The sequence below is a fragment of the Physeter macrocephalus genome, chromosome 8, assembly GCF_002837175.3.
Source record: "Physeter macrocephalus isolate SW-GA chromosome 8, ASM283717v5, whole genome shotgun sequence".
Taxonomy (NCBI): Eukaryota; Metazoa; Chordata; class Mammalia; order Artiodactyla; family Physeteridae; genus Physeter; species Physeter macrocephalus.
Window position 1 is genome coordinate 20,747,192 of NC_041221.1, and position 26,577 is coordinate 20,773,768.

Below are 26,577 nucleotides of genomic sequence, written 5' to 3' on the forward strand. Positions count from 1 at the left end.
CCACCCCCGCCAAGGCCTTCACCTCTTTATACTGAACCACCGTGTCCTGTGCTCTGCAGTTCCTGTGCGGCCAGCTCCCTGATACAATAGGGAGTCCGTGAACGTGCTATCAATAGTCATAATTATTTTCAAACAGCTCTGCAAGGGAGGACTGTAAATCACCATGGCGCCATCCTAGGAAAGGAAATTTGTCACACTGAATAACAAACGCACGCGCGACGGCGTTTCAGTGGCGCCTACTGTTTCATCATTCACACTTACTTCCTCATTGTCACTGCCAGCCCCCAGGACTGGCTCACATTCCCTGAGAGACCTTCACTTTAACTCGAGTCCCCCAGTAACTCAGAAACAGCGAGGCCCTTGAGGGCTGCTCCTGAGGTCTGTACTGTCTGTAGTGAATGGAGCAGAGAAATTGGAATCGCCTCGAAGAGCAGAAGCTGCCAGGCCAGGAGCCTGCTGGAGCTGACTCAGCAGATGTGAGAACGGACGCAGCAAGCCAACCAGAAGGGAGGTGGGAAAGAAGCAGAGGGAAAGAGACCCAGAGGGAAACTGGCCACGTCAGCGAAGGCCATGGCGGGGTGTTTCGCCTCCCTCCCCCGGGTGCCAAGCCCGGCACCATTAAACCACTCAACTCAACCAGCTTCGACCCCACTGCCTGCGGACAGAAAGGGTCCTGCTCTCACCAACTTCCAACCACCCATGCGCTGCACCAGCTATGCCAGAGTTCTCACTGTAAATGAAACAAATCAGCCTACTAGATGTATACATCAGTCTTGCTAGCTTGGCTAATGTGAGTCTACCTCGAAAAGATGGAGCCACTCTCTGCATGGCTGACCAAGCCACCTGTCTGATCCTGGGAGGCTTCTTAGGAGACGGAATACCTGGCCAAGAGAAAGGTGGGTCAGCCATGCCCCAGGTGGCTGCAGGGGCAAGGGCAGGGGCTTTGTCCTTGAGACGCCTACCAGAGTTCTCTCTCAGGCATCACACAAGAAGACGTATAATGAACAAGTCTTCACCCTCTGGATGGTAAATGGGCCAAGGATGCTTCTGCCTACTAAGCTCCTTCCTTCCCCCGAAACAGCCCCAACCATAACTGCCCAGAAAGCCCAAGCCTCTGGCGATGCCGTTCGAAAGGAGTGGTGAAAGAAATAAGGTCTTAAAGTAGAACAAAGCCCCCCAACTTATTCCTTCAGGAACAAGGTTTCATCAAATGGCCAAATTCACAGCCTTGCCAAATCCCAGTAAGAGACAGATGTGAAATGATGACACACATTCTTCAGAAGCTGCAGGCCCAGGAGTTTTCTTCATCTGGGTGATTCAGACACTTTAGTGTTTGAGATTACTGCAGAAACCTGAGATTATGAAAAAAATGAGGACAAATGAAACTATGATATTTTCTTTTAATAAACCATACCATGTGTTACCCATAGTATGGAGAAATAGGCAGGCAGATAAGAACATAAATTTTTGCAAGCGATATAAGGACAACTTAACAATATCTATTAAACTGTTAAAAGCATGTGTCTTTTGATCCAGTCCTTCTACCTCTAGGAATTTTTTTTGGAGACGTTTTCAAATTCCACAGGGAAACAGATCACTTTAGCATGGTTTATAGTAAGGAAAAACACAAACTGGAAACAACCAATACACACAATAATTAAATAAGCTTTGGTACATCTAGGCATCTTATACAGCTCTTGAAAGGGGTAGGAAATGCCCTACATACTGGCAGGAAAAGACACCCCAGGGCTATTGCTAAGTGACCAGGTGCAAGCTGCACAAACTGGGTGCATAGTACACAGATGCTCCTACACGCCTACAGCACTCGGGTTTGAGCCGCTATCCTTCGAAGCTGTCTCTGAGGAGTGGCGCTCAGGGCACCGTGTGCTGCTCGGCAGGCTCAGGTCTATGGATCCGCAGGCACGAGCACGGCCCCACTTCCCCAGGACACAGAGAGGCTCGTGTGAGCTCGTGTACAAGAAGCGTGTAAAACAATGCTTGCGCTTAGCATGATGGGAGTGTTTGCGATTCTCAGTTAGCACCGTTAGAAAACATTTTCCATGATTTTGAACTACTTTTATAACAAGAAACAAGTTAATTCTAAATTGACTCGTGTGTGTGTGTGTGTGTGTGTGTGTGTGTGTGTGTGTGTAGTATGGGTCGGGGGAGATGGCGTAGTAATCACGACTAACAAAAATTCCAAGAAGAGATAGGTTATTGTGGAATAAAAACATTCAGGAAAAATATATTGGAGAGCAAGTGTTTAAATTGTTTTAGCAAAGGTTTAGATTGTGTGTGTGTGTGTGTGTGTGTGTGTAGTATGGGTCGGGGGAGATGGCGTAGTAATCACGACTAACAAAAATTCCAAGAAGAGATAGGTTATTGTGGAATAAAAACATTCAGGAAAAATATATTGGAGAGCAAGTGTTTAAATTGTTTTAGCAAAGGTTTAGATTGTGTGTGTGTGTGTGTGTGTGTGTGTAGTATGGGTCGGGGGAGATGGCGTAGTAATCACGACTAACAAAAATTCCAAGAAGAGATAGGTTATTGTGGAATAAAAACATTCAGGAAAAATATATTGGAGAGCAAGTGTTTAAATTGTTTTAGCAAAGGTTTAGATTGTGTGTGTGTGTGTGTGTGTGTGTGTAGTATGGGTCGGGGGAGATGGCGTAGTAATCACGACTAACAAAAATTCCAAGAAGAGATAGGTTATTGTGGAATAAAAACATTCAGGAAAAATATATTGGAGAGCAAGTGTTTAAATTGTTTTAGCAAAGGTTTAGATTGTGTGTGTGTGTGTGTGTGTGTGTGTAGTATGGGTCGGGGGAGATGGCGTAGTAATCACGACTAACAAAAATTCCAAGAAGAGATAGGTTATTGTGGAATAAAAACATTCAGGAAAAATATATTGGAGAGCAAGTGTTTAAATTGTTTTAGCAAAGGTTTAGATTGTGTGTGTGTGTGTGTGTGTGTGTGTGTGTGTGTGTGTGTGTGTGTGTGTGTGTTTGGGAAAGGGCAGTTTCAATGAAGGCATGTTCTTGACCAGGAAGAAAAAGAAAAAAAGAAACAAGCTGATACAAGAATCAACCAGGTTTGAGCAACGCCGAAGGTCCTCACCAGTTCAGGGCTTATGAGGGTGCTGAGGGGCTGAAGCTGGTTTCCCCTTTCGCACGAGACTCGCTCAACCTGGAGCCGGGAACACTCTACTGCAGACGGAACACCCCTTCTGGCTCAAGCAATGTCCTCTTTCCCACTTGTGCTTCACCTCCTAACAACAGTCTAACTCATCTGGTCCAGAAGGGCTTGTCCTGGTCCCCCCTGACTAGTGCAAGGGAGAAGGGAGGGGGAAGCAGCGGCGGGCTCAGCACACCGTCAGCCCCTCTCTCACCTCCGCCACGGCTAGAGCCCTCACGTGAGGTGTTCACAAGCCAATCATCTTGGGGTTCTTATGCTACTACAAAAATAAATAAGACTCCAATTAGGAATCCAATTTTTTAATTCACAAAATGATGACGTGAGCGTGGGTTGTTTAAATCCAATCCCAAAATATGAAACCTGTGTTGCCCGCCTAAGGAAGAGAAGAGATTTGGGGTCTCCCAAAGGAAGTCCCCCTTTACCTGCTGTGTGGTCGCCTTAGAGGAATCACAGCCCCTGACTTGGGTTTAAGATGAAAACTCCCAAGCCAAGAAGGATTGCAGACTCGGGGGCAGTAGGGAGGTTTAGGGGTAACTTCACGGATTTTCAAGATGGTATCCAAACAGGCAAACAAAAAAGGCCTTTTTGCTTGTATCTACATCATGCCACCGAGCAGGACAGGCTGTTTCCCTGCCCCAGGAAATGGAGACCAGGTTACCACCTGCACGTGCCTTTCCATCGTGCCCCCATGGAGCTCCCAGCCCAGATCTTAATTCAACTACAGCAATTCTGGGGGACACTACAGCCTGTGTGTCTTTATTTTTGTTTTCCCACTGTCCTTTGCCTCTGGGTCTAATTTGCATTTTGCCTGGCCATTGTATATCTCTCATTTCTATTTTACCTATTAAAAATTGTCCATGTTTCTGAAAACTGCTTCAGATGATTTTTTCAGTCATGCATTTCCGGCTTCCTCCATAAAGACGGTCTGTCTTCCCCACAATTTCACAGGTTTCTCCCCGCTTCCCAACCCACACAGATGCCTCAGCGGGCTTCCCTCTGGGTGCAGCCGATCTTGGCAGCCCTTGGGGGTTCTTACTACACCAAGGAATGAGTGTGGCTCCTTGTCCCTTCTTGCGAGATGGCAAATGTGGTCACGAGGAAGAACAGTGCCTGACACAGAGCAGGCTCTCACTACAGTAATCATAATAATGATATTGACAGAAATAATAATAACAATAACAATAATAGCAGGTACTCTAAATTTGAGTAGCACTTCATAGCTTTTGGAGTGCTTTCAAATGCATTTGCTGCTTCCTTCCATGCCTCCAATAACCCTGCAGATACACAGGTAAGCACTACCGTGGCCACATCTTTCCAAGTTTCTGTGCTCGTAAATCAAGATTCAAGGGTGCAGGGAAACGGAAACTTTTTCAGCGCATAGAAGGAGGTTTTCGTAACCCTCCTGCTGGCTCATTCCAGGAAGAATAGTCACCTTCCGTTACGGCAGCGACCCCTGAGTGCCAGGCTAGTGATCAGGCCTCCCACCCCTTTGGTCCAAAACTCTCACGGGGTGCTAGGTAAACAACGCGGTAACCATCAACAGGGTGAGGCTTTGTAGGCTCCAGACTGCCAGGGAACAAGTGACCTTCTAAGGCTGTGTCACAATCTCATCCCTTTTTCTTCTCACTGGAATTTTAATCAGTCCGAGCATCAGTTAATGATTCTTTCCTATCCATTTGATTAAAACACGAAGTCACTGAGGCAGCTGCAAATTGGATTTTTTTTCCTTGGCCCTTAATGCGCTGCAGTAATGAAATCCATGACTTCCGACCTCCTCTAGTGAAGAGCCGACATGTACAGTATGAAAGCCAGGAAAGCTCATTTGTCTCCTGGCTGATTATTCTTCCTGAGGAAGGCACTCTCAGAGCCGTGCATCTCCAGAACGGAGCACCTATGTGGGAGAGCTGAAGATTGAAAGCCATTTCTTTAAAAGCAGCTGTAGTTTTTATTAGTCGGATGAAATCATATCCCACATACTAATTTAATAAACTCCTTGAAGCTTACACAGAGTCCTTTCCTGGAAAAAGATGTGTTTATATCCCACTGGTCAGTGCGCTGAAACATTTCCATTTACAACCCAAGGGAGAAAGAATAACGAAGATTAGAAACAAGGCAAAGCGACTGCAATTCATATTCTGATTAAACTTTACAGACGCTGATCATCAGAAAATCAGGTTGTGAAAATTAAATGGCAAGGTAGCATCCAAGCCCTTGTCACTCAAATATGCAAAGAAAGCATCCTTGGTCGGGCCTTTCTGATGCCCTCTCGTCCTGCATCTCATTGCCTTGGTCCCAAGATCACCAACTTTGAGCAAAGACCGCCACGTCAGAGCTCAGCACTGAAACTGCTATCGACGCTGGTTCAGGGTAGTCGCTTCCAGGGGGGCAGAGAGGGAGGCCCACCTTTCCCACCCCTTCTCTTTTTCAAGAGAAAATAAAGCAGGTGACACAGAATTGGAGAGGAACAAACTGTTCCAGTAGACTTCACCTCAGCGATATACAGAAGATCCTCATTGTAAGAGGGTGACGTGAGCTCACATGCCTGGTTTTGTATTTATTCATTCGACAAAAATGTATTGTCTTCTTCATATATCATGCACTGAAGATGCGTCCTTTAAAAATATTTTTAAGCCTGTGCTCTCACAGACCTTTCCATGTATTAGAAAACTATGCTTTATAATCTTAAAAAGGACCCAGTAGTTTTATTACATTTGATCCTGGGGAAGGATAACCCACCACACCCTCCCAGACCATGAAACCTCACCACCATGTGGTGGACAGGTCCCCACCCCATTACAAGTGCTCCCAGGCTAAGAGCACTAGAGTCACAGCATCTTATCTCTGCGTTCCAAAGCAGCAGAAGGTGTGGGGCTACACACAGACACAACCTAGAAGTGAGGGAAACCCGTGTCCAGGGGAATCCTCAGGAGAAGGGAATCCACGGATAAATGTTGAGTGTCACAGTCCTCCAGTAAAACAGCTCGGAAATGTGATTCCTAAGGTCTGCAGTGGATTGAAGTCTAACCTTTCTCAGTGGTAACCCACACGGTAAGGAAACCATCACTGAAGTTTCTCCTTTCCCTGAAACACATTCTCACTCCCTCACGTCTGTTTTGCTGAGGTGGTCCCCTGTACTAGTCTGGGTTCTCCAGAGAAACCGAACCAATATAATGAGATAGACATAGATATAGACATAGACATAGAGATCGATTTATTATAAAAATTGGCTCATGCGATTATGGAGGCTGAGAAATCCCATGATCTGCAGTTGACAAGCTGGAGCCACCAGGAAAACTTGTGGTGTAGTTTCAGTCCAAGTCGAAGACCTGAGAAAAAGAAAAGCTGACGGCGTATATTGCAGTCCCAGGGCAGGAGAAGATGGGTGTCCATCTGAAACTGTCAGGCAGGTGGCTCTCCCTCTTACTGAACCGTTTTGTGCTACTCAGGCCTTCAGGTGATTGGATGGCAGGCATTCGCATCAGGGAGGGCAATCTGCTTTACTTGGTCCACCTATTCCAAGATTAATCTCCTCCACAAACACCCTCAGAGACACGGTCAGAGCAATGACTGACTGAACGTCTTGGCATCCCACGGTCAAGGGAATGACAGGGAATCATATTTAGACCATGTGTCCTTAAGTTTCCATATTAGATTTTAAGGAAAAAATGTAATTAATTCAAATGACAACACTATATACTGAAGGGTCAACGGCAAGAATTATGGGGCAAAACCTACATTAATAAAGATGAGACTGAATTAAGAGTACTTTATCATTAAAGTCAAGAAGAGCAGCCAGTAAAAACATTGAGAAAGTCGAGCGACATGGAAGAATGTAGATCCACCTTTCAACACGTTTTGTCTGCAGTGGAAGCTTGACCGTGGTGTCTGCAGAGCAGCCAGGCTTCTCAGGAGAACCTGACTTAATACTCATTGAACTAGGCTGAAGTGTCGGTGTTTGGTTAAAATTCGCCAGTTGACTCCTTTTTGGCCCTCAGAGCGGAAATCAGCCAGATGCCTGCGTCCGTGTCATCGCTGGCTCCCTGAACTTGCGACTGCCCGACAGTCACGTGACGCATAGGCTACCATCGTGTCCAGTCAGCAAAAAGATGGCAGCAATGTGGAAAATCAGGTCACTTGGGTTTATTGTCCTTGTCTGAATATTGAGTATCAAAATCATGTATTAAAGATATAAGTTGGAGTCAAAATCCCTTAATTTTTTTATATGTTAGCATTCTGTCAATCCGTTGAAGTGTAAATTTACATTTATTATCACAACATATGATGCTGGCAGCATAACGTTCAGTAGCTGGGCCACCAAACCACCTTTACCACAGCGGCCACGGTCTCAGCACCTCACGCTGGTCGCACGTCAGCTCTAACATCCTCAGCAGAAAGCAGGCGAATGTTTTACATCACAAACGTACACAGTAGGGTGATCACAGAAGCAATCTATCAAACTCAACACCTGACCACCAGAAAGGAATAATGATCATTTTTAACCGAATTTAGATTTAATCTTATATCCTAGAAATGCATTACATGATGGCAATACTCAGCTGATTGCTGAGTTTCAGCATTTGGTGTGCTGTTATTCAGTGCATCTCTGGTTTAAACACCAGACTTTGTTGACCCTTAAAAACTTAATAAGGTACTAGTAAGTCATTCTTAATCACATGTTAAAATAAAATCTATTTCTCTTCCCTCTTGGAACATACGTATATGTATAACTGATTCACTTTGTTGTAAAGCAGAAACTAACACACCATTGTGAAACAGTTATACTCCAATAAAGATGTTAAAAAAAATAACAAATAAATAAATAAATTCTGGCAATGAAAAAAATAATAAATAAATAAAATCTATTGAATTACTTTCTTTTCATCTATAGCAGCAAAGAAATATCTTGTTGGGGTGGGTGTACAGCTCACGAGGTATCTGAACATGCCACCCTGTACCCGGCACCAGATGCTCAGCACCACTGCCTTCCAGACCTGCCAGGTAACATGACACTCACCTGCCCTTTGTTCTAAGGATGCCCTTCCTTCTCAAGGATGTTTCAGTAGTGAACACTTATTTGTACATTGCATAGAGCAGTGGTTCTCAATCAGGGGCAATTTGCCCCTCAGCAGACATTTGGCAACGTCTGGAGACATTTTTTCTTTTCATAATTGGGGTGCGGATGCCAACAGCATCTGGTGAGTAGAGACCAGGCTATGCCGCCAATCGTCCTGCAGTGCACAGGAAAGTCCCTAACAATAAAGAATTATTCGGCCCCAAATGTCCCTGGTGCCTAGCTTGAGAAACCGTCTGTACAAATAGTCTCTCCCTCCAGAGAAAAGGACAGACACGCTCACTGACCGTTACTAAAAGATTCAGGCCCCCTGAGCTCAAGTTTCCGCAGCTATAATACACCTACTGTGCGCAGAGGTATCCACACAGGCCCACCTGACAAGGAGACCTTGCTCTGCTGTGTTCCATGAACTCCTTTGTCTCTGAGTGTTGTGTCTTCCACCAGCCTCTAGGAAACTGACGGCTAACGTGTGAGCTTGGCAGAAGGGCAAGGAGGGACGTGGCAAAACTCACATCCTTCACAGTCCTGACACCCTTCCAGGGACAGCTGTTGCCTTTTGGATCCAGTCTGTAGATGTCTGAGACTTGGGATGCTTAGAGGTGCTAGAAGAGCAACTATAGAACAAACCGGTGGCCCGCAGTGTCAGGGGAGCAAGAGAGAGCTTTGTACCCGGTGCGTCTCCGCCCCGCCTCGCATGCATTTGCTAGGGAAGCAGGGGGAGGCAAGCTTTTAGAGCCGAGGAGCAGTCCGCGGAGCAGGACGTATTCTGTTACAGCTCACCGCAAAGCTAATAAGCAGCGAGACAAAGCGGGGGCTGTGGCTGCCAGGTATGATTCTACCAGGCTCCGGAGTCCCTCGGAGCAATTCAATAACTCAGTGTCATAGAGTCCTGGTTTCAGCTCCTTCTTCCAACAAGCATCTGTTCCTACTTGATTTGCACTGTTCAAGACAAGCTGCAGCATCCACCCCCAGCAGCAGCAGCCGAAGGAGGGACCCACACAGAAAGGAGGGGGGGAGTGAGGAGGAGGGAAACCAGACTCTGGATCCTCGTCAGAAGGTCAGGCACTGGAAATGTTTGCAGAGCCCGGGAAAGCCCACCTGTAACTTCCAGAACAAAGTGCACCGGAGCCATTGCTTGATGACCCCCCCAAGTCAGGGCGCTCGCGTCTCACCCACTGACTCCCAAATGGACCATCGCTGACGCGCGGGCCTAAGTGCGGTCACGGCATTGTGTCCCAGTCTCCCCGCCCCGTCCATTTCCACTCATTGGCCCTGAGTCACCAGCCAGGAGTCAAGGTCCTATGCACGAAGTTGTGAGTTCAGGTGCACGTTCCAATCCTGGGGTAAGATAAAATGTGGATCAAGTTCTAGAGTTTATAATCCAGCCTTGTGGCTGGAAGGAAAGATAATAATCTGATGACTGTCTGAGTGCTCTAAGGGAACCCAGGATACATTCTAGAGCAAGGATTGGCAAACTATGGCAACCCACTCACCTTCCCACTGTCTGTGGCTGCTTTCATGCCGCGGTAGCAGAGCTGAGGCGTTGTGACAGAGACCGGATGGCCAGCGAAGCTAAAATTATTTACTATCTGGCCCTTTGCAGAAAGAGACTTACAAATTCCTGAACCCTTGGGTTCACGGAGGAGAAAAGGTTCACCTAAGGCTGCACATGGGTGGGTCCATAAAAGGCATGAGTTGGTGCAGAGATACCAAAGCCCCCTCGTCCCGGTGGGGACGGACACCTTCCAAGTCTCAGGGAGAATTTGGTCAGCAGAACCAGGCTCTGATGCAATGAGACACAGGGAATAAAATCTCTGAAGAAGGGGCTGGTAGGGGGACAGGTCGATCGAGTTAGGGCCCTCCCAGCAGAGGGGACGCAGCACCGTGCCTGGGTGACATAGAAGGGAGGGACAGAGCAACTAGGAGAGCCATATAGAAGGCCAACGAGAAGATAAAAATAAATCTGAGCTTCTCTTTGATTTTTTGAAATTTAATAACACCTCAGATCCTAAAGATCAGGGTTTCCCAACTGATACCCATGAGGCCCTAGTCTTTCAAGTTTCTCACAGAAATTGGTCATGGAAGTTTGGGACACTGTGAACATGGCACACCTCCTGGAGAGTCCCACTGAATTGTAAAGGCTCTGACAAATCCTGCAGCAGAGAGACCTGTTGAGCCCGGCATTTCCCCACGGGGAACGCCCATCACCTTCCCATCGCCTCCCGCAATACAGCTCCCCTCAGCCAGCACGGCCTTCTCTTTCATCTGGCCCCAGCCAGATCCATGTGCGTCTAAACCTTGCGAGATGTCGGGATACCAGCCCTAGTCCGATGCTTCCAGCTGAATTACTGTCCAAGGAGACAGCCCGTCTGCAGAACGGGCCTCAAGTGGCGGAAATTGATCGGCCTTCGAACCAGCTAACGCCCTGGCCTGCAGCGGTCACCATTCCCTGTGCTCACCTTCCAGAACCAGTCCCGTGGCGCCAGCAAAGGGCAAGGGTCCAGGACCGTGGGGGCAGAAGCAGGGGACAGCCGGTATACGTGGGAACGTCTACACCGACCCCGCCAGGCACTCGGGAGGCAGGGAGGCTCGCCGAGGCAGCCGTGTGTGTGCGTTTACGCAGCAGACCCTCGCTCGGCACTGCCCACCTGCGCTAGGGGCTCTACGCACGTGGCCTCCTGGAAGGCCCACACGGCACAGCGGGAGCTGCGATTCCTGTGCCCTGTTCGCAGGGGAGCCCTCGAGGGGCGCCCGAGGAGGTCACCTCCGCCGCCCCGCGGGCCGGGAGCCTGTGAGAGGTGCAGGGCGGCGAGTGGAGCCCGGCCAGAGGCCGGGGGCCGCGCCCTGAGGGTGACAGGTGCGCCTCTGCCCCGGCCCTCACGTGTGGGCCCCCAGCTGTGGGTGCTTGTGGGCGCCGTGGGTGACGTGGGCGTCCTCTTCCCACGCCTGTGCCTCAGCTCCCACCAGAAATGCCAGAGACCGGGGTAGCTGGCAGAACGCGTCCCCGAGGAGGGTTCCGTCCTCATCCCAGGGACCTGGGACTACGGTGGGCTTCACAGCAAAGGGGGACTGAGGTCGCCGATGGAATGGAGCCGCTGACGACCTGGCCTGAGAGTGGAGGGGTCATCCTGGCTCACCTGGGTGGCCTTGGGTAACCACAGGCTCCTCAAAGGGGCAAGAGGTTGGCAGAGAAGGGGGGCCGGAGGGGGATGTGACCAAGGCAGAGAGACAGCGTAGCTGGCGGCGGAGATGGAGGAGGAGGCTACAGGCCACGGAAGGCAGGCAAACCTCAGGCAAAGAAACAGATCCTCGCGCAGAGCCTCCAGAAGGACGCAGCCCACGACGCCTAGATCTCAGCCCCGTGAGACCCGGGTCTCACTTGTGGCCCCCGGAAGTGCACGATGACAAACGTCTGCTGTTGAGCTGCTTCAGCTCTGATGATTTGCTACGGCGGCCGCGGGAGACTTAATGCAGAGCCGGTGTCGGAGCACCGTCACAGGGGACCGAAGCACGGTGGCCTGAAGTCAGAGGACCTGCGTTAGTGTTCCCTTGAGAGCTGTGTGACCTGGGCAGCCTCCTCAACATCTCGGAATCTCTGCTGGTCCATTTCTAAAATGTGTGCAATCTTATGCCTCCAAGATGATCGGAGCGCTGCTACGTGAAGTCAGGCTCGTTACCTGTAAGCAACGAGAAAAGTATGAGCTATTGATTTGCAGGGGGCCTGAGGGCGAACGTTAAGATTTTTTGAACCTGAGACAGAAATCGCTGATTGTCCTCAACTGTTTCTGCCATTCTTAGCAAAAAGAAATTGCCTGACTATCCATAAATATTTACTTATCTCTTCAATAACCACATATATGGCTTTAAATCAATATAATGAGCCTCCTTGGGAAGGGGTCAGAAGCCAGAAGAATTCCAGCGTGAGTGACGGAGCAGACCTGGGCAGGTCGTCCCGAGTCCTAAGAGCGATGGCTCAGAGCTTCAGGCTGGCAGACAGATAACTGGACAGGAGCTGCCACGCTGGCCTCCCTGGGACGGTGCACCGAGGACACGTAAGTGAAGAGACATGGGAAGCCTGCTTCTCCCTCCCAGGCCACAGAGCCGACCGAAAGCCACGTCCGTATGCCTTTTTGCTCTTAGGACCACATTTACATGTAATAGGTAGTGTTGTGATTGCAGACTCCCTGAGGTGAATTCCTCCGTGGAGAAGCATTTTTATGATTTCAGAAATTACCTCGCTTTTATTTCTGGTTAGAGAGCTTAGAATTTTAATTCACCCCATTTGTATAAAGGCATATAGCGCAGTAGAGCTTGGGATCTTTTGGTAGGGGGCCAGCATTTAAGGAACATCTGCACTGGGCTGGACACCAATTATATATAATCTCTCACACTCAACTGCTTCCTTCGTGAAATATGTATAATGCCTACTTGATAAGGCTGTCAAGGATTAAGTTAAATGGAGTAAAATAATGTAGCCGGGGACACACAGCTGGGAAGACATAGAACTGGAAGGCGCCCACGGTCTCCCCGGATCTCACCCCACGCGCTCGGTTGGTTCTCGCACACTTCATGGCTCCTTCTCACGGAACAAGCCAGGTCTTTGCTCCTTGTGACTCACTCATCTCACCCCTTGCCCTGGCTTTTAATTCCACAGCGTATCAACTACCAAACCACTACTCTACCCTCGCCTCACACATTCACCTAAAATAGTGCATTAATAATAGGAGAAAATGCCGTGCAATGCACTCCGTTAGGAAACTTGAAAATCCACTCAGCAATATTTGCCAAGTCCCCATGGCTTGCAGGGGCTCTTCTAGGAGCTGGGCACGCCGGGGTCTCAGCACTCCTGAGCTGCCATCATGGGAGAGGGGAGGAAACAGAAAATGAACAATCCACAAACCAAAGAGGAGCTGTCAAGCTGCTCTACGTGCCATGCAGAGAATGCTTGAGACTGATGTCCAACGAAGGCTTCTCTGTAAAAGTGAGTTTTATGAAGAGGAGAGCGGGAGGAGTGTACTCCCGGCAGAGGGAAAAACCAGTTATGAAGGCCCCTAAGGCAAGAGTGAGCTTAGGTACTGGAGGGATGCAAGGAGAGAGCATGGCTGGAGAGTGTGGGAGAGAGAAGCGGCCCGGGATGATGTCAGGAGGCGGGCAGGAAGCTGTCCCAAGGTGACATCGGGAGATGAGCAGAAACCACATCCCATCAGGCTTTATAGCCAAGGGCAGGAGAACGGGTTTTATTCTAAGGGTAATGAGAAGGCCAAGGGGGGCATCCAGCCAGGGAGAAGCACAGCCTGTTTTGCATTGTGTTGTGTGTTCTTAGATGACCCCAGATGCTGTGTGCGGAGTGAATCGGGGAGATCAGGTGAACACTGGAAGCAGAGAGAGTCTCTCCCATAGAGAGAAGATGGTGGCTTGTCCCGGGGGGCGGTGGTAGAGGAGGGAAGAGGGTAGCGGCGGGGTTCGTTCTGGAGAGACAGGCAACAGGGCTTGATGAACTGGGCAAGGGCTGCGCTCAACTGAATCATTTTCTCCAATTAGTCCACCACCCCCTGCCCCGAGCTCTGCTGCTCTGGGTCGGGGGTGGGGGTGCGGGACACATGGCTTTGACCCATTCACTTTCGACTTGGCTACATGACTTCCTCTGGCCAGCAGAAGGTCCGTGGAAGTGACAGGGCGCCAGATACGGCAGAGGGTTTAGAAGTCACGTCCTTCCTGAGCTTCTGCCTGCACCGTGACTAAAGCATGACGCAGGGAGTACTGCTCTGCCAGCCTGGGGCCTGGATGAGAAGACACCTGGATCCCAGCCGGGCCCAGATGAGTCCATCTGAGACCAGCCAAGCCCAGAAAGCGTCTGCCCACCTGCTGACCCATGAGCAAGAAGGGAACATTCGCAGTTGTCACCTACGGAGATTCCAGGATTATTTGTTTCTCTGGCAGAAGCCACCTTCCAGATGTTTGGATTAGCAACTGTGCAGATAGCGATTCAGTTGGCTGATTTGGGGGGTGACGAAGAGGGGTGTGGAGGTGAGAATTGAGACTTTGTTTTAGAACACATTTAACACACAGGAATGCCAGCTATTTTATGGAGGATAAGATACAACTTTCATACTCTTTGGATTTGTAAGAGACTCCAATTATGCCCATCTGGAATGTAATATCCCAAATAAATTTTTATATCCTTTATACTCAATCTGTTCATTGTCAAACACTTTATTCCCAGAAATTGTTTAATTTACATTTACTCAAAAAGAAAGTGCATTTAGAGTTAGAACTAGTTTCCCCCAAGAGATTCTAAAGAGCTGAAAGATGGAAATGGGATTACAAAGGATGAAACCTGCTGACTATGTTCATCTCATCATCGTTATTTGGCTGAGCAAAGGCTTCTGGGAGAGCATATGGGGAAGAGATTGCCCTTAAAATCACAGCTGGGTCATCCCAAGAAATCAAACCCACGTGGATGGCCCCTGTGAAGACGGACAAGGGAATCTTTCCCAACAAGTAGAAGGTCTTTTGGTTTTGGTTTTTTGTTTTAATCAAGACAAAGTCATCTTAAGGAAGATGAGGAACAGATTTTCTTTAGAAACTCTAGCTGGCTATTTGGTTCATGAATAATTTTATACCACATTTCAATCACTGACTATCATATGTCCACATAACTATCTTCATGATTAACATCTTAATGCTACCCAATGAATCGGTATACCATAATGTATTTTTAGTTTATCCTTTGTAATTTTTCACCAAAAATAGAAAGTTGTTAAATACACATTATTAAGTGGAAAAAAAGCAAGAGATATAAAAGAATATCATTTGTATGCCATAATTAAAATGAAAGATTATAATAAATATTGTATACATAAATAATAAATATTATATGTCTTTATATATATATATATATACACAAAGATATCTGGACAGAGTAATGCTAAATTATAAACAGGGGGTTTCATTTCTATATCGCTTAAATTCTTTATGATGAATGCATAGTTTTTCTGTAATTAAAAAACAACAACAAAGATATCTACCAAGAAGCAGAGGAAATCATTCACATTAGAAAAGCCTGAGGAAGCCATTCTGACGCTACAGCGCTGCAGCTAAAATGTTTTGAAATAGGCCTCGAAGAGAATAATGTCATGGGCCAGGCTTTGGGTGCACAAGATAGTGAAGAATCCAGTCCCAGCTCACATGTTACAATCCAGCATGCCTCCTGACAGTTTAACACATGCTTACTGCTGCTTATTATACTTTAATACGGACACAGTATTAATATTTTATGTCCCTCTATTGTTTCTGTTTATGAGCAGCTGCAGTCTGCAGAGGCAAGCTGCAGACCGTCTGCATAAAGGCAGACGGCTAAGTCCACCTGTCCCCTTCATGTCAGAAACCACAGGTACATTAAACAGGATCATCGGGGACACAGGTCCACTTTGACGTTTTGATCTAACGCATCTTCACATTCACAGGGTGCTCTGAGCGTTATTCAGAAACAAAGAATTGTTCTGAGAGCGGGGAGCACTTCGCTTCAGCTGAAGACTTGCTCACAGGCTCAACTGGAGATTTATGAGAACGTGGCCCCGCACACAGCGGCAGGGCTTCTGAGCCCCACAGGGTGCAGGTGCGAAGCCACCCCTTGGAGCGGGCCTGATGGGGTCTGTTCATGCCCCCTACGCTGCATGCCATGCTCCTCCCTGACCCTCCCCTGCTGGCCCCTACTGCCCGCCTGCACCCCTCATCCCTCCTTTATGCGGAAGGAAAACCGAGAGGCACTCGAGATTCAGCCTAGCTCCGCAGTGGATGAACTGATCTCGGAATCTCAGTTGTAAAAACTTCACCCAAGTTTTCCAATCCGTCTACTCTCCCAATGCCTTTGGTGTTGGAGTTCGAATCAAACCAAAAGGTCACAAAAAGCCTCAGGAGGAACTGCTGAATTTCTCTGATGACTGAGGCAAAATCTCCAAATTTAGCCCAGATCCGTGTTCGAACACTGATCCGCCAGGCTCTGACGCCTGAGGCTTCCAGCAAGGCTGGCTTGCCTTGGGAAGTTTGAGCCGAATCTCCAACCTTGCAAGTTTTCGCCTATTTCAAGCCCTGCCCCTCCTGGGGTTTCTGCTTAATAAAATGTAAGTGCTGGTGTTGGACAGGGGCCACCATCGTGTATTGACAGCACCTCCAAGACCGGTGTCACACTCAGAATAGCCCGTCGTTAGTGCGTGCCAGAAAGTCAGCCTGGAGTGCATGATGTGGTTTTCTTTCAACTTTTGGTCTCTCAGAAGACTGTGATCATCTCATGAATTGTGGCTCTAAAAAGGAACCTCTTTTAAGGTTGATTCAAAAAATCCATCTTCTATTTTTGGCCGTAACACTTACAGTCAATAGGAGCTGGAACTTTCCTATAACTCTCTCCCCTAGAACACGGACCGACCCAAAGAAGCATTTTATTAAGAAGTATCAGAAGGCGCTGGTCACCGTCCCGCTTCCTCTGTCGTGTGGCCAAGGCGCCTGGGCCTCATGGAGGCTCCGTCAGCTTCGTCATCGTGGAAGCTGAGCTGCTCTTGTCCGGGTGAGATGGAGGATCCAGGTGGCCACAGCCCACGACAAGAGGTGTGTTTGTAGCCACCGCAGAAGCTCAGAACCCCGTTGGAATCAGCTGAGGCTCTTAATGAAATACTGATCAGACCCAGACCCACTACATCTGATACTCTGTCAGGCAGCCAGGCGAGAATCGCTGCTCTAGGACACTGAGTCTGAGGTGATTGCACTGCCTCATCCCTCGGTGCCAAGTGTATCCGGACCCTGAGCCTCCCCTAGGGGGCGAGGAGGTGGGCAGATCAGCCAGGAAAGCAGGGGATGGACCTCAGCTTCACAGACTTGGCAACCTCATCAAAGACACAAAATTGTAAGAACTAATTAGAGAAAACACCGTACAAAATGCCAAACTGTAGAGTTCAGGGAATTAGAGATTAAACACAAGACCTGAAGAGTCTGGCACACAAAGCTCCTGACTCAGGCTCTCTGACCCACTCCCAATGGGACGGAATAGTAAGGCTGTTGTCTGCGTCATTATATTTTTTTATACATCTGATCAGTTCACATGATCGAGTCCCCCAGAAAAGGGTTTTTTGCTTTTTGAATGGTCTGTATAATTACTTTCTTTTTCACTGCCTTTTGCATATGCAACTATAACCTCACTTCCTCCTTTGCATGGTCAGCATGAAGCCACTTGTTCCCTGATAATCCACTTGTATTGAACTATCGTTGTATATAAAGCAGTACGGGTGTATGGTGAGGGGTTGTGAACACGAACTGTAAAGATGCATCTGAAGTGCCCTGCCTGCCCAAGCTCACAGCCTGTTCCATACACAGTCTCAGGGGAAGGGAAGCCACAAGATGAGGCCTGATGCCCGGGGAAGGTGCAGGGGAGGGCAGCTCTGGATGGAGGAGACAAGAGGGGCGTGAGGGTGACAAGAGCAGACACACAGGGATGGAAAGTGCTTTCTGTGCTGGGAGGGCCTCTGGGCACTGAGCTGAGGAGAGAAGTGAGACAAAGTGACAATAAAGGCGTCAGATGCCCAGTCATCTGAAACCAGGTTTGATGGGGCTCTACCACTTAAGGGCTGGGTGATTTGGACAAGTCACTTAACCTCTCTGGGCCTCAGTTTCCCATTTGTACAATGATTATAACAATAACTTTCTCTGATAGATTACAGTAAGTCCCCTGCATATGAACAAGTTCCGTTCCCAGAGCGCATTTGTAAGTCCAATTTGTTCATAAGCCCAACAAAGTTAGCCTAGGTACCCAACTAACACAATCGGCTCTATAGTACTGTACTGTAATAGGTTTATAATACTTTTCACACAAATAATACATAAAAAAAGGAAACACAAAAAATAAACATTTTTAATCTTACAGTACAGTACCTTGAAAAGTACAGTAGTGCAGTACGACAGCTGGCATCCAGGGGCTGGCATCGAGTGAACAGGCAAGAAGAGTTACTGACTGGAGGAGATGGAAGTTGGTAGAGCTGAAGGATTTTCTGCAACAGGAGACGGAGGGCAAGCTGCAATTTCACTCACGCCTGATGTTGATGGAACTCACATTCGCATCTTTGAAAGTTCGCAATTTGAAGGTTCATGGGTAGGGGACTTACTGTATTGTCTTAGTTTGGGCTGGTACAACGAAAATACCATAGACTGGGTGGCTTAAATAGCCAACATTTGTTTCTCACAGTTCTGGAGGCTGCAAAGTTCAAGTTCAAGAAGCCGGCAGATCTGGTGTCTGTTGAGGCCGGCTTCCAGGCTTGTGGACAGCTGCCTTCTGGTTGTGTCCTCACATGGTCCCTCCATCGCCTCACAAGGACACTAATCCCATCATGGGGGCTCCACCCTCCTGACCTCATCTAAACCTAATTACCTCCCCAAGCCCTCAGTTCCAAAAACCATCACACTGGGCATTAGGGTTTCGGTGTACGAATTTGAGGAGGACGCAGACGTCCAGTTCATAGCAGTTATTTAGAGGATTAAATGAATTGTTGCCTGCACATCACTTCAAAAGTGCCAGGAGCATCCTAAGTAGCATGTGATTGTTGCGTACCATGTTTAGATCCTGGAGGCCGGAGGATGGCAGCCGTTGCCAGCCCTGAGCAGCGCCGTGGTGTGACACTTCATCTTCTGCTCCATCGCCCATTTGCAGAATAGAGTGGCACCAGGGATAGAATCAGGGGGCTCTGACCCGCACTAGAGCCTGGGAACATCCTCAAGTCATGAAGAAGAAAGACCTGGCAAGAGTGAAGAACAGGTCCCACTGACTGGTGTGCTACCAAGGAGTGAGGCAGGGCACCCTGGTGACCACACAGTCCTTTCCAGTTGGTTCTGGGAAGAGGAACGGGGGGGGGCACCCTTGGCTGTGCTGAGCATGAGGTCTCCCGTGCCCCTCCTGTAAAAAATCCAGTACCTGTTGGAGAGGAGAGACCAGATGCAGCTTGGGGAGCTGGGCAGATGAAGATGTACAGGAGGATGCTCCAGGGAGAGAATCTAGAAAGAGGAGGGTGGTGTGCTAAGGCCCAGGGAGCCTGGAAAGAGGCTGTCACACTGCAGAGGAGACTGGTTCTGGGGTTGGTGGATGTGACAACCAAAGGGGAACCTGGGGTTCTCTATGGAGTTCACACCTCTGCTAGCATCGGTCACCTGGCGTGAACTGAAACCAGGACAGAGCTCAAGATGGCTTGCACCTTGGCCTAGAGGAGTCCAGAATCCCGTGCTCTGAAAGGGGCACAAGGTGCAGGGTTAAGACGATGAATCAGTGAGGAAGTAAGGGAATCATCTGATGCTGGTTGGCCTTTTGGGCATTTTTGAATTTTCTCTCTCATCTTTGAAATTTTTAACACCTGCAGTTTGGACGATTTATTCAATTTGCAAGTCCACAGGAGGGACCTACTGAACTGCAGGTAGGTTAAAATGTGTCAGTTACAGCCGAAATAGTGCTTCTGCAGGATATGTAAGGCTCCTAAAAATGAAGAATAAAAGGAGCTAGGCCGTGTGTGGAGAAACAAAATGCCACACAGGAAGCAGAACTATACTGGCCTTTCTGCACAGAAGCTCTAGTTCTGTCGGGTGACACACTGTTTCCCTGTGCATTTTTTTTACTTCAGAAACCACAGGAGATACATGCAAAACCTCCAAATGTTTTGGCTAATTATTCAGTAAGCATTAAAGTGGATGGGTGGATAGATGGAGGGATAGAGGGATGGAGGGCCAGATGGATGGACGGACGGATGATGGATGGAAATACACTCTTCGTAATAAATCTTCCAATTAAATTGAACCTAAAATCTACAATAACTTCACTCTCCCACCTGTGAAATGGAACTGTTTCTTTCCACGGCCTTTATCTTTGCCTTATAGAATTTGGTTTTGATAAATTATATGACACTCAGATGTTACACTACAAAATGCCTTCACAAAGCTCTTCCAAACTTCTTCCGTCCACTACTTTGTCCCCTGCTTTTTTTGTTTCCCAGCTGAACTCTCAGAGAGCAGGGCTTGCGTATGGCCAGGAAGCTCTGTGCCTTCCGAGCCTGTTTAATCTCATTGGGATCCAGTCTTCCTGTCTACAGATGAGAGCTTGTGTACGAAATCTCTACGGTGATTTCTGCTTTAAACTGCTCTGAATCCCCTTTTCCTGCTGACCGACATTATAATTTCCAAGGCCTTATCTCCCCATGACAATGCTCTCCAGCCACCGCAATGCCTTCCATCTCTGCTGAAGTTTCCCTGACTGTTCATCAGGTTGTGAATAACCACCGGTGTGTGGTCCTCGGAGGGCCCCCCCATGTACACTCGGGAAAGCCGTGCACACGACGAGCCCCAGAATAGGAAAGGCCCCCGGCTTCTCCCAGAGCCGGTGGACAGAGGGCGGCAGGGGCTGCATCAAGTCCGAGGGGGCACCTTCCTCCTCGTTTTTATCTTCAGAAGTGCTGGTCCCCACGAGAGACCACGGGGCACCGTCAGCTGCGCAGAAAGAGCTTGTCGACGTGGTGAAAGGGCCCCTCCAAGGTCAGTCTCACTCGGTGCTCCCCGGCCCCCCGGGAAGGTGCACGAGCTCTAAGACGTGGCAGTGGTGCGGTCAGAAACGTGCAGAGGTGCCCAGTCGGATTTGCTCAAATAGAGGCACCTACACAGCAAAACCGATCCTCCACTGATTCTAATTCCTTTATTTCCCTTGCATTCATTTCTGGGGCATCATATTACCAACGGGCCATTATGAGAGAGAGGAAGTAGTAAATATATATGTTCAAATGTTAGAAAAAAATGTGTTCAGTAGAACTAGCCAGTCACTCATCCGATATCTACACATACTTCTCTTGTTATTTAAAGGTCCAAGGAAAAGGAATGATTTTCGTTCTCACACATTAAGCAATTGTATATGGGATATTGCCTGTATATGCAGCTTCGAAATCATTACGCTTGTCAAACTGGGCAGCTAATAAAAGTGAAATACAGCTTAATTAGTTCATGAGACATTTGTGAACTATTTAATTACAAGCTCCCTTAAATTGACCTTCAGTTTTGGTCTCAGAAAAATTCTGACAATGCTACCTGCCACCCCAAAAAGCAATAATGGTACAATAAAAGCAATGGTCTTTGAGTCTGGAGTTTGGTTGCCTATAAATTAAAGTGTTTTTTCCTGGTCTGGCTGGAGCCCTAAAATAATCTCAGAGACTGTGGCAGGAAGAGGGGGAGGTGGGAGAGACCAGGACCTGGAAAATTCTGCCAAAGTGGCAGAGTGCTTGCTGTGACTTTGTCAATGCTGCTCTTTTGTCTGAGCTCCATTTTACAAGATCCAGGTAAGGGCACCACTCGGTAAATACCAGGCAGCTCTCGCACACTCGGTAACACTCGGTGTGTTTACTCAAGCTCGGTAAACACACTCACACACAAATGCTCATAAATGGGCTGTCAGTCACGCCGGCTTCTTGCGGGGAAGACTTTCCAGCCTGTGCCATCCCGTCCCAGGGCGTCTGTGGATGTCTCTGGGCCATGCAGTCTCCACTCTTTCTCCTCAGGACCTAAACTGCAGCCCTGAGTGGAGCTGCATCACAGTTCTCCTCTTCTCCCCACAGAGCAGGGACAGAGCCACCAACAGGCACACACGGTGTGGAGCAAAAGACCGGACGGGGGCTCGTCTGTTTTTCCAGTATGGGTGTCAAAATGGAATACTACTCAGCTATAAAAAAGAATGAAATTTTGCCATTTGCAGCAATATGGATGGACTTGGAGGGCATTACGCTAAGTGAAATAAGTCAGAGTAAGACAAATACTGTATGATATCACTTATATGTGGAATCTGAAAAATACAATAAACGAGTGAATATACCAAAAAGAAACAGACTCACAGATATAGGGAACAAAGTAGTGGTTACCAGTGGGGAGAGGGAAGCGGGGAGGGGCAACATAAGGATAGGAGAGGAAGAGTAGAGACTGTTATGTATAAGATAAAGAAGTTCCGAGGATGCATTGTACAACACAAGGAATACAGGCAATATTTTATAATAACTATAAATGGAATATAACCTTTAAAAATTGTGAATCACTATATTCTATACCTGTAACACATAATATTGTACATCAACTATACATCAATTTAAAACAGGAGTCAGGACCCTACCCTGCCCAGGACCAGGGGTCAGCAGGAGCTTGCTGCCCCTCAGCACTTTCCCCATCCCTGGCTGGTATCCCTCGGTCCCTCCAAAACCATGGGAAGAGTAACTGTGGTGGCCAGTGGTCCATTTAAACAGCCCACAAACACCTGGCAACCTCTTCCTCTTGAAGTGCAGTATTTTACTAGGGGGTTGGTGGGGACCCTTACTCACCATGGAAATAATGCCTCTGGGAGATGGGGGTGGGGGAATTCAGAGTTCCTTTCAGCAAAATGGCATATGGAACACAGGCGCTTAGGGCATACCTCGGACCAAACACCAATGGGAACAGCAAACACAGTAGCTGACAATCAGGTTTCCAGAGACTTTCACAAGCACTCATGGATCTAATTTAAGCTTCGGGTCTGAATTAAAAACTGAATTTCTCTAAAAATTTAGCTTAGACTGTACTGAAGAGTAATTGAGTTTCATGCAACCAAACAGACGTAGGGATGTCAAGAGGAAAAAGGCCCAGCCCCTGCCCTGAAAAGGCTCACAGACACTTGTGTAAGCAAAGCACTGTCCTGAGATGCCCTGTGTGTCCTAAGGAAGGGGTGTAGAGGAAGGCAGCTCTTCCACCAGGATCCGCTGGCAGGTGCATCAGCCAGCATCTGAGATGGGTCCAGGAGGGTCAGCTAACCTGGCAAGGATGGGAGACAGAGGCAAGATGCACTCATCAACCACAAGTTTCTCTCCAGGAAAAGCTGATGGGGTGGCAGGGGCAGGGAGGAGGTGACAGGTGAGTGTGGCTAGAATTAAGCAGGGGGGTGAAGAGCAGGTGGGACCCCAAGATGAGAAGTAAGGGACAGGTAGGAGTAAGGTACACTGCCTGCTAGAGCAGTGGGCTGGGTTGAGCTTGAGGAGGATGGTGGGGGGAGCAAAGCTACAGGAGCTTAGTCTTTGCCCTTCTTTCTCCATCCCTCACTACCACCCACGCGAGACACCCTAGGAAACAAAGGGGAAGGAGAGTCCCCAAAACTAGGAGGACAAGAACACAGAGAAATGGGGGAAGCCCCAGTGATAGATTCAAAATTCAAGGGGCAGGGGACCTTCAAGATGGCAGAGGAGTAAGAGGTGGAGATCACCTTCCTCCCCACAAATACCTCAAAAATACATCTGCATGTGGAACAGCTCCTACAGAACACCTACTGGACGCTGGCAGAAGACCTCAGACCTCCCAAAAGTCTGGGCGGGGAACAGACGCCCTCAGGCAACCTACACGCAGAGGCGGGTCCAAATCCAAAGCTGAACCCCAGGAGCTGTGCGAACAAAGAAGAGAAAGAGAAATCTCTCCCAGCAGCCTCAGGAGCAGCAGATTAAATCTCCACAATCAACTTGATGTACCTGCATCTGTGGAATACCTGAATAGACAACGAATCATCCCAACTTGAGGAGGTGGACTTTGGGAGCAACTGTAGACTGGGGTTTCCTTTCTGCATCTAATTTGTTTCTGGTTTTATGTTTATCTTAGTTTAGTATTTAGAGCTTATTATCACTGGTAGATTTGTTTATTAATTCGGCTGCTCTCTTCCTTTTTTAAAAATTTAATATATATATATATACATATATATTTCTTTTTTCTTTCCCTCTTTTTGTGAGTGTGTATGTGTATGCTTCTTTGTGTGATTTTCTCTGTATAGCTTTGCTTTTACCATTTGTCCTAGGGTTCTGTCTGTCCTACTTTTTTTTTTTTTTGTACAGTTTTTAGCGCTTGTTATAACTGGTGGATTTGTTTATTGGTTTGGCTGCTCTCTTCTTTTTTTATTACTATTTTATTTTTAATAATTTATTTTTTATTTTATTAACTTTATTTTATTTCATTTCCTTTCTTTCTTTCTTTCCTCTTTTCTTTTATCTTTTCTTCTTTTCTTTTCTTTTCTTCTCTTTTCTTTTCTTTTCTTTTTTTTCTCTGTTTTCTTCTGAGCCATGTGGCTGACCGGGTCTTGGTGCTCAAGCTGGGTGTCAGGCCTGAGCCTCCGAGGTGGGATGGGAGAGCCAACTTCAGGACATTGCTCCACCAGAGACGTCCCGGCTCCACGTAATATCAAATGGCGAAAGCTCTTCCAGAGATCTCCATCACAATGCTAAGACCCAGCTCCACTCAATGACCAGCAAGCTACAGTGCTGGACACCCTAAGCCAAACAACTAGCAAGACAGAAACACAGCCACAACCATCAAGAGAGGCTGCCTAAAATCATAATAGACATAATAGACACAGACATCCCAAAACACACCACCGGATGCGGTCCTGCCCACCAGAAAGACAAGATCCAGCCTCATCCACCAGAACTCAGGCACCAGTCCCCTCCACCAGGAAGCCTACACAACCCACTGAACCAACCCTACCCACTGGGGGCAGCCACCAAAAACAACAGGAACTACTAACCTGCAGCTTGCAAAAAGGAGACCCCAAACACAGTTACTTAAGCAAAATGAGAAGACAGAGAAATACACAGCAGATGAATGAGAAAGGTAAAAACGCACCAGACCAAACAAATGAATAGGAAATAGGCAGTCTACCTGAAAAAGAATTCAGGGTAATGATAGTAAAGATGATCCAAAATCTTGGAAATAGAATGGAGAAAATACAAGAAACGTTTAACAAGCACTTAGAAGAACTAAAGAGCAAACAAACAATGATGAACAACACAATAAATGAAATTTAAAATTCTCTACAAGGAATCAATAGCAGAATAACTGAGGCAGAACAACGGATAAGTGACCTGGAAGATAAAATAGTGGAAATAAGTACCGCAGAGCAGAATAAAGAAAGCAGAGTAAAGAAAAAAGAATGAAAAGAATTGAGGACAGTCTCAGAGACCTCTGGGACAACATTAAACACCAACATTCGAATTATAGGGGTCCCAGAAGAAGAAGAGAAAAAGAAAGGAACTGAGAAAATATTTCAAGAGTTTAAAATTGAAAACTTCTCTAATATGGGAAAGGAAATAGTCAATCAAGTCCAGGAAGCTCAGAGAGTCCCATACTGGATAAATCTAAGGAGAAACACGCCAAGACACATATTAATCAACCTAGGAAAAATTAAATACAAAGAAAAAATATTAAAAGCAGCAAGGGGAAAACAACAAAAAACATACAAGGAAATTCCCATAAGGTTAACAGGTGATCTTTCAGCAGAAACTCTGAAAGACAGAAGGGAGTGGCAGGACATATTTAAAGTGATGAAAGGGAAAAACCTACAACCAAGATGACTCTACCCATAAAGGATCTCATTCAGATTCGACAGAGAAATTAAAAACTTTACAGACAAGCAAAAGCTAAGAGAATTCAGCACCACAAAACCACCTTTACAACAAACGCTAAAGGAACTTCTCTAGGCAGGAAACACAGGAGAAGGATAAGATCTACAGTAACAAACCCAAAACAAATAAGAAAATGGTAATAGGAACATACATATCAATAACTACCTTAAATGTAAATGGATTAAATGCTCCAGCCAAAAGACATAGACTAGCTAAATGGATACAAAAACAAGACCCATATATATGCTGTCTACAAGCAACACAGTTCAGACCTAGGAACACATACAGACTGAAAGTGAGGGTATGGAAAAAGGTATTCCATGCAAATGGAAATCAAAAGAAAGCTGGAGTAGCAATTCTCATATCAAACAAAATAGACTTTAAAATAAAGACTATTACAAGAGATAAAGAAGGACACTACATAATGATCAAGGGATCAATCCAAGAAGAAGATATAACAATTGTAAATATTTATGCACCCAACATAGGAGCACCTCAATACATAAGGCAAAGGCCAACAGCCATAAAAGGGGAAATCGACAGTAACACAATCATAGTAGGGAACTTTAACACCCCACTTTCACCAACGGACAGATCATCCAAAATGAAAATAAGTGTGGAAACACAAGCTTTAAATGACACATTAAACAAGATAGACTTAATTGATAAATATCAATTTATCAATTGATTTTGATAAATATAGGACATTCCATCCAAAAACAACCTAACCTTACACCTAAAGCAATTAGAGAAAGAAGAAAAAAAAAATACCAAAGTTAGCAGAAGGAAAGAAATCATAAAGATCAAATGAGAAATAAATGAAAAAGAAATGAAGGAAACGATAGCAAA

The 26,577-nt window shown here is 47.0% G+C and overlaps 1 protein-coding gene and 1 long non-coding RNA gene across 4 annotated transcripts in view; both read right to left on the bottom strand.

Moving 5' to 3' along the window:
• Positions 1 to 1,353, bottom strand: part of LOC114486692 (uncharacterized) — a 2,151-nt gene extending 798 nt beyond the window's left edge. The window contains exons 1-2 of the long non-coding RNA XR_003680858.2: positions 1,272 to 1,353; positions 23 to 174 (exon numbers count right to left, since the gene is read on the bottom strand). This is a non-coding gene — a long non-coding RNA (uncharacterized lncRNA). The remainder of the gene's footprint in view (positions 1 to 22; positions 175 to 1,271) is intronic.
• MED10 (mediator complex subunit 10) overlaps positions 1 to 26,577 on the bottom strand; it is a 140,000-nt gene that overhangs the window by 82,529 nt on the left and 30,894 nt on the right. Inside the window, exons 4-5 of one of the 3 annotated variants that reach the window (XR_008618024.1) lie at positions 18,188 to 19,044; positions 9,365 to 11,943 (exon numbers count right to left, since the gene is read on the bottom strand). The exons of 1 other annotated variant lie outside the window; for it this stretch is intronic. Coding sequence is in view for 1 of the 2 variants with exons in the window: in XM_028492795.2 (XP_028348596.1) it covers positions 19,028 to 19,044; positions 19,221 to 19,300 (97 nt within the window). In the remaining variant the exon portion in view is untranslated. Of the gene's footprint in view, positions 1 to 9,364; positions 11,944 to 18,187; positions 19,045 to 19,220; positions 19,301 to 26,577 lie in introns of those variants that run through there. One more of the 3 variants, XM_028492795.2, reaches the window with a different exon arrangement.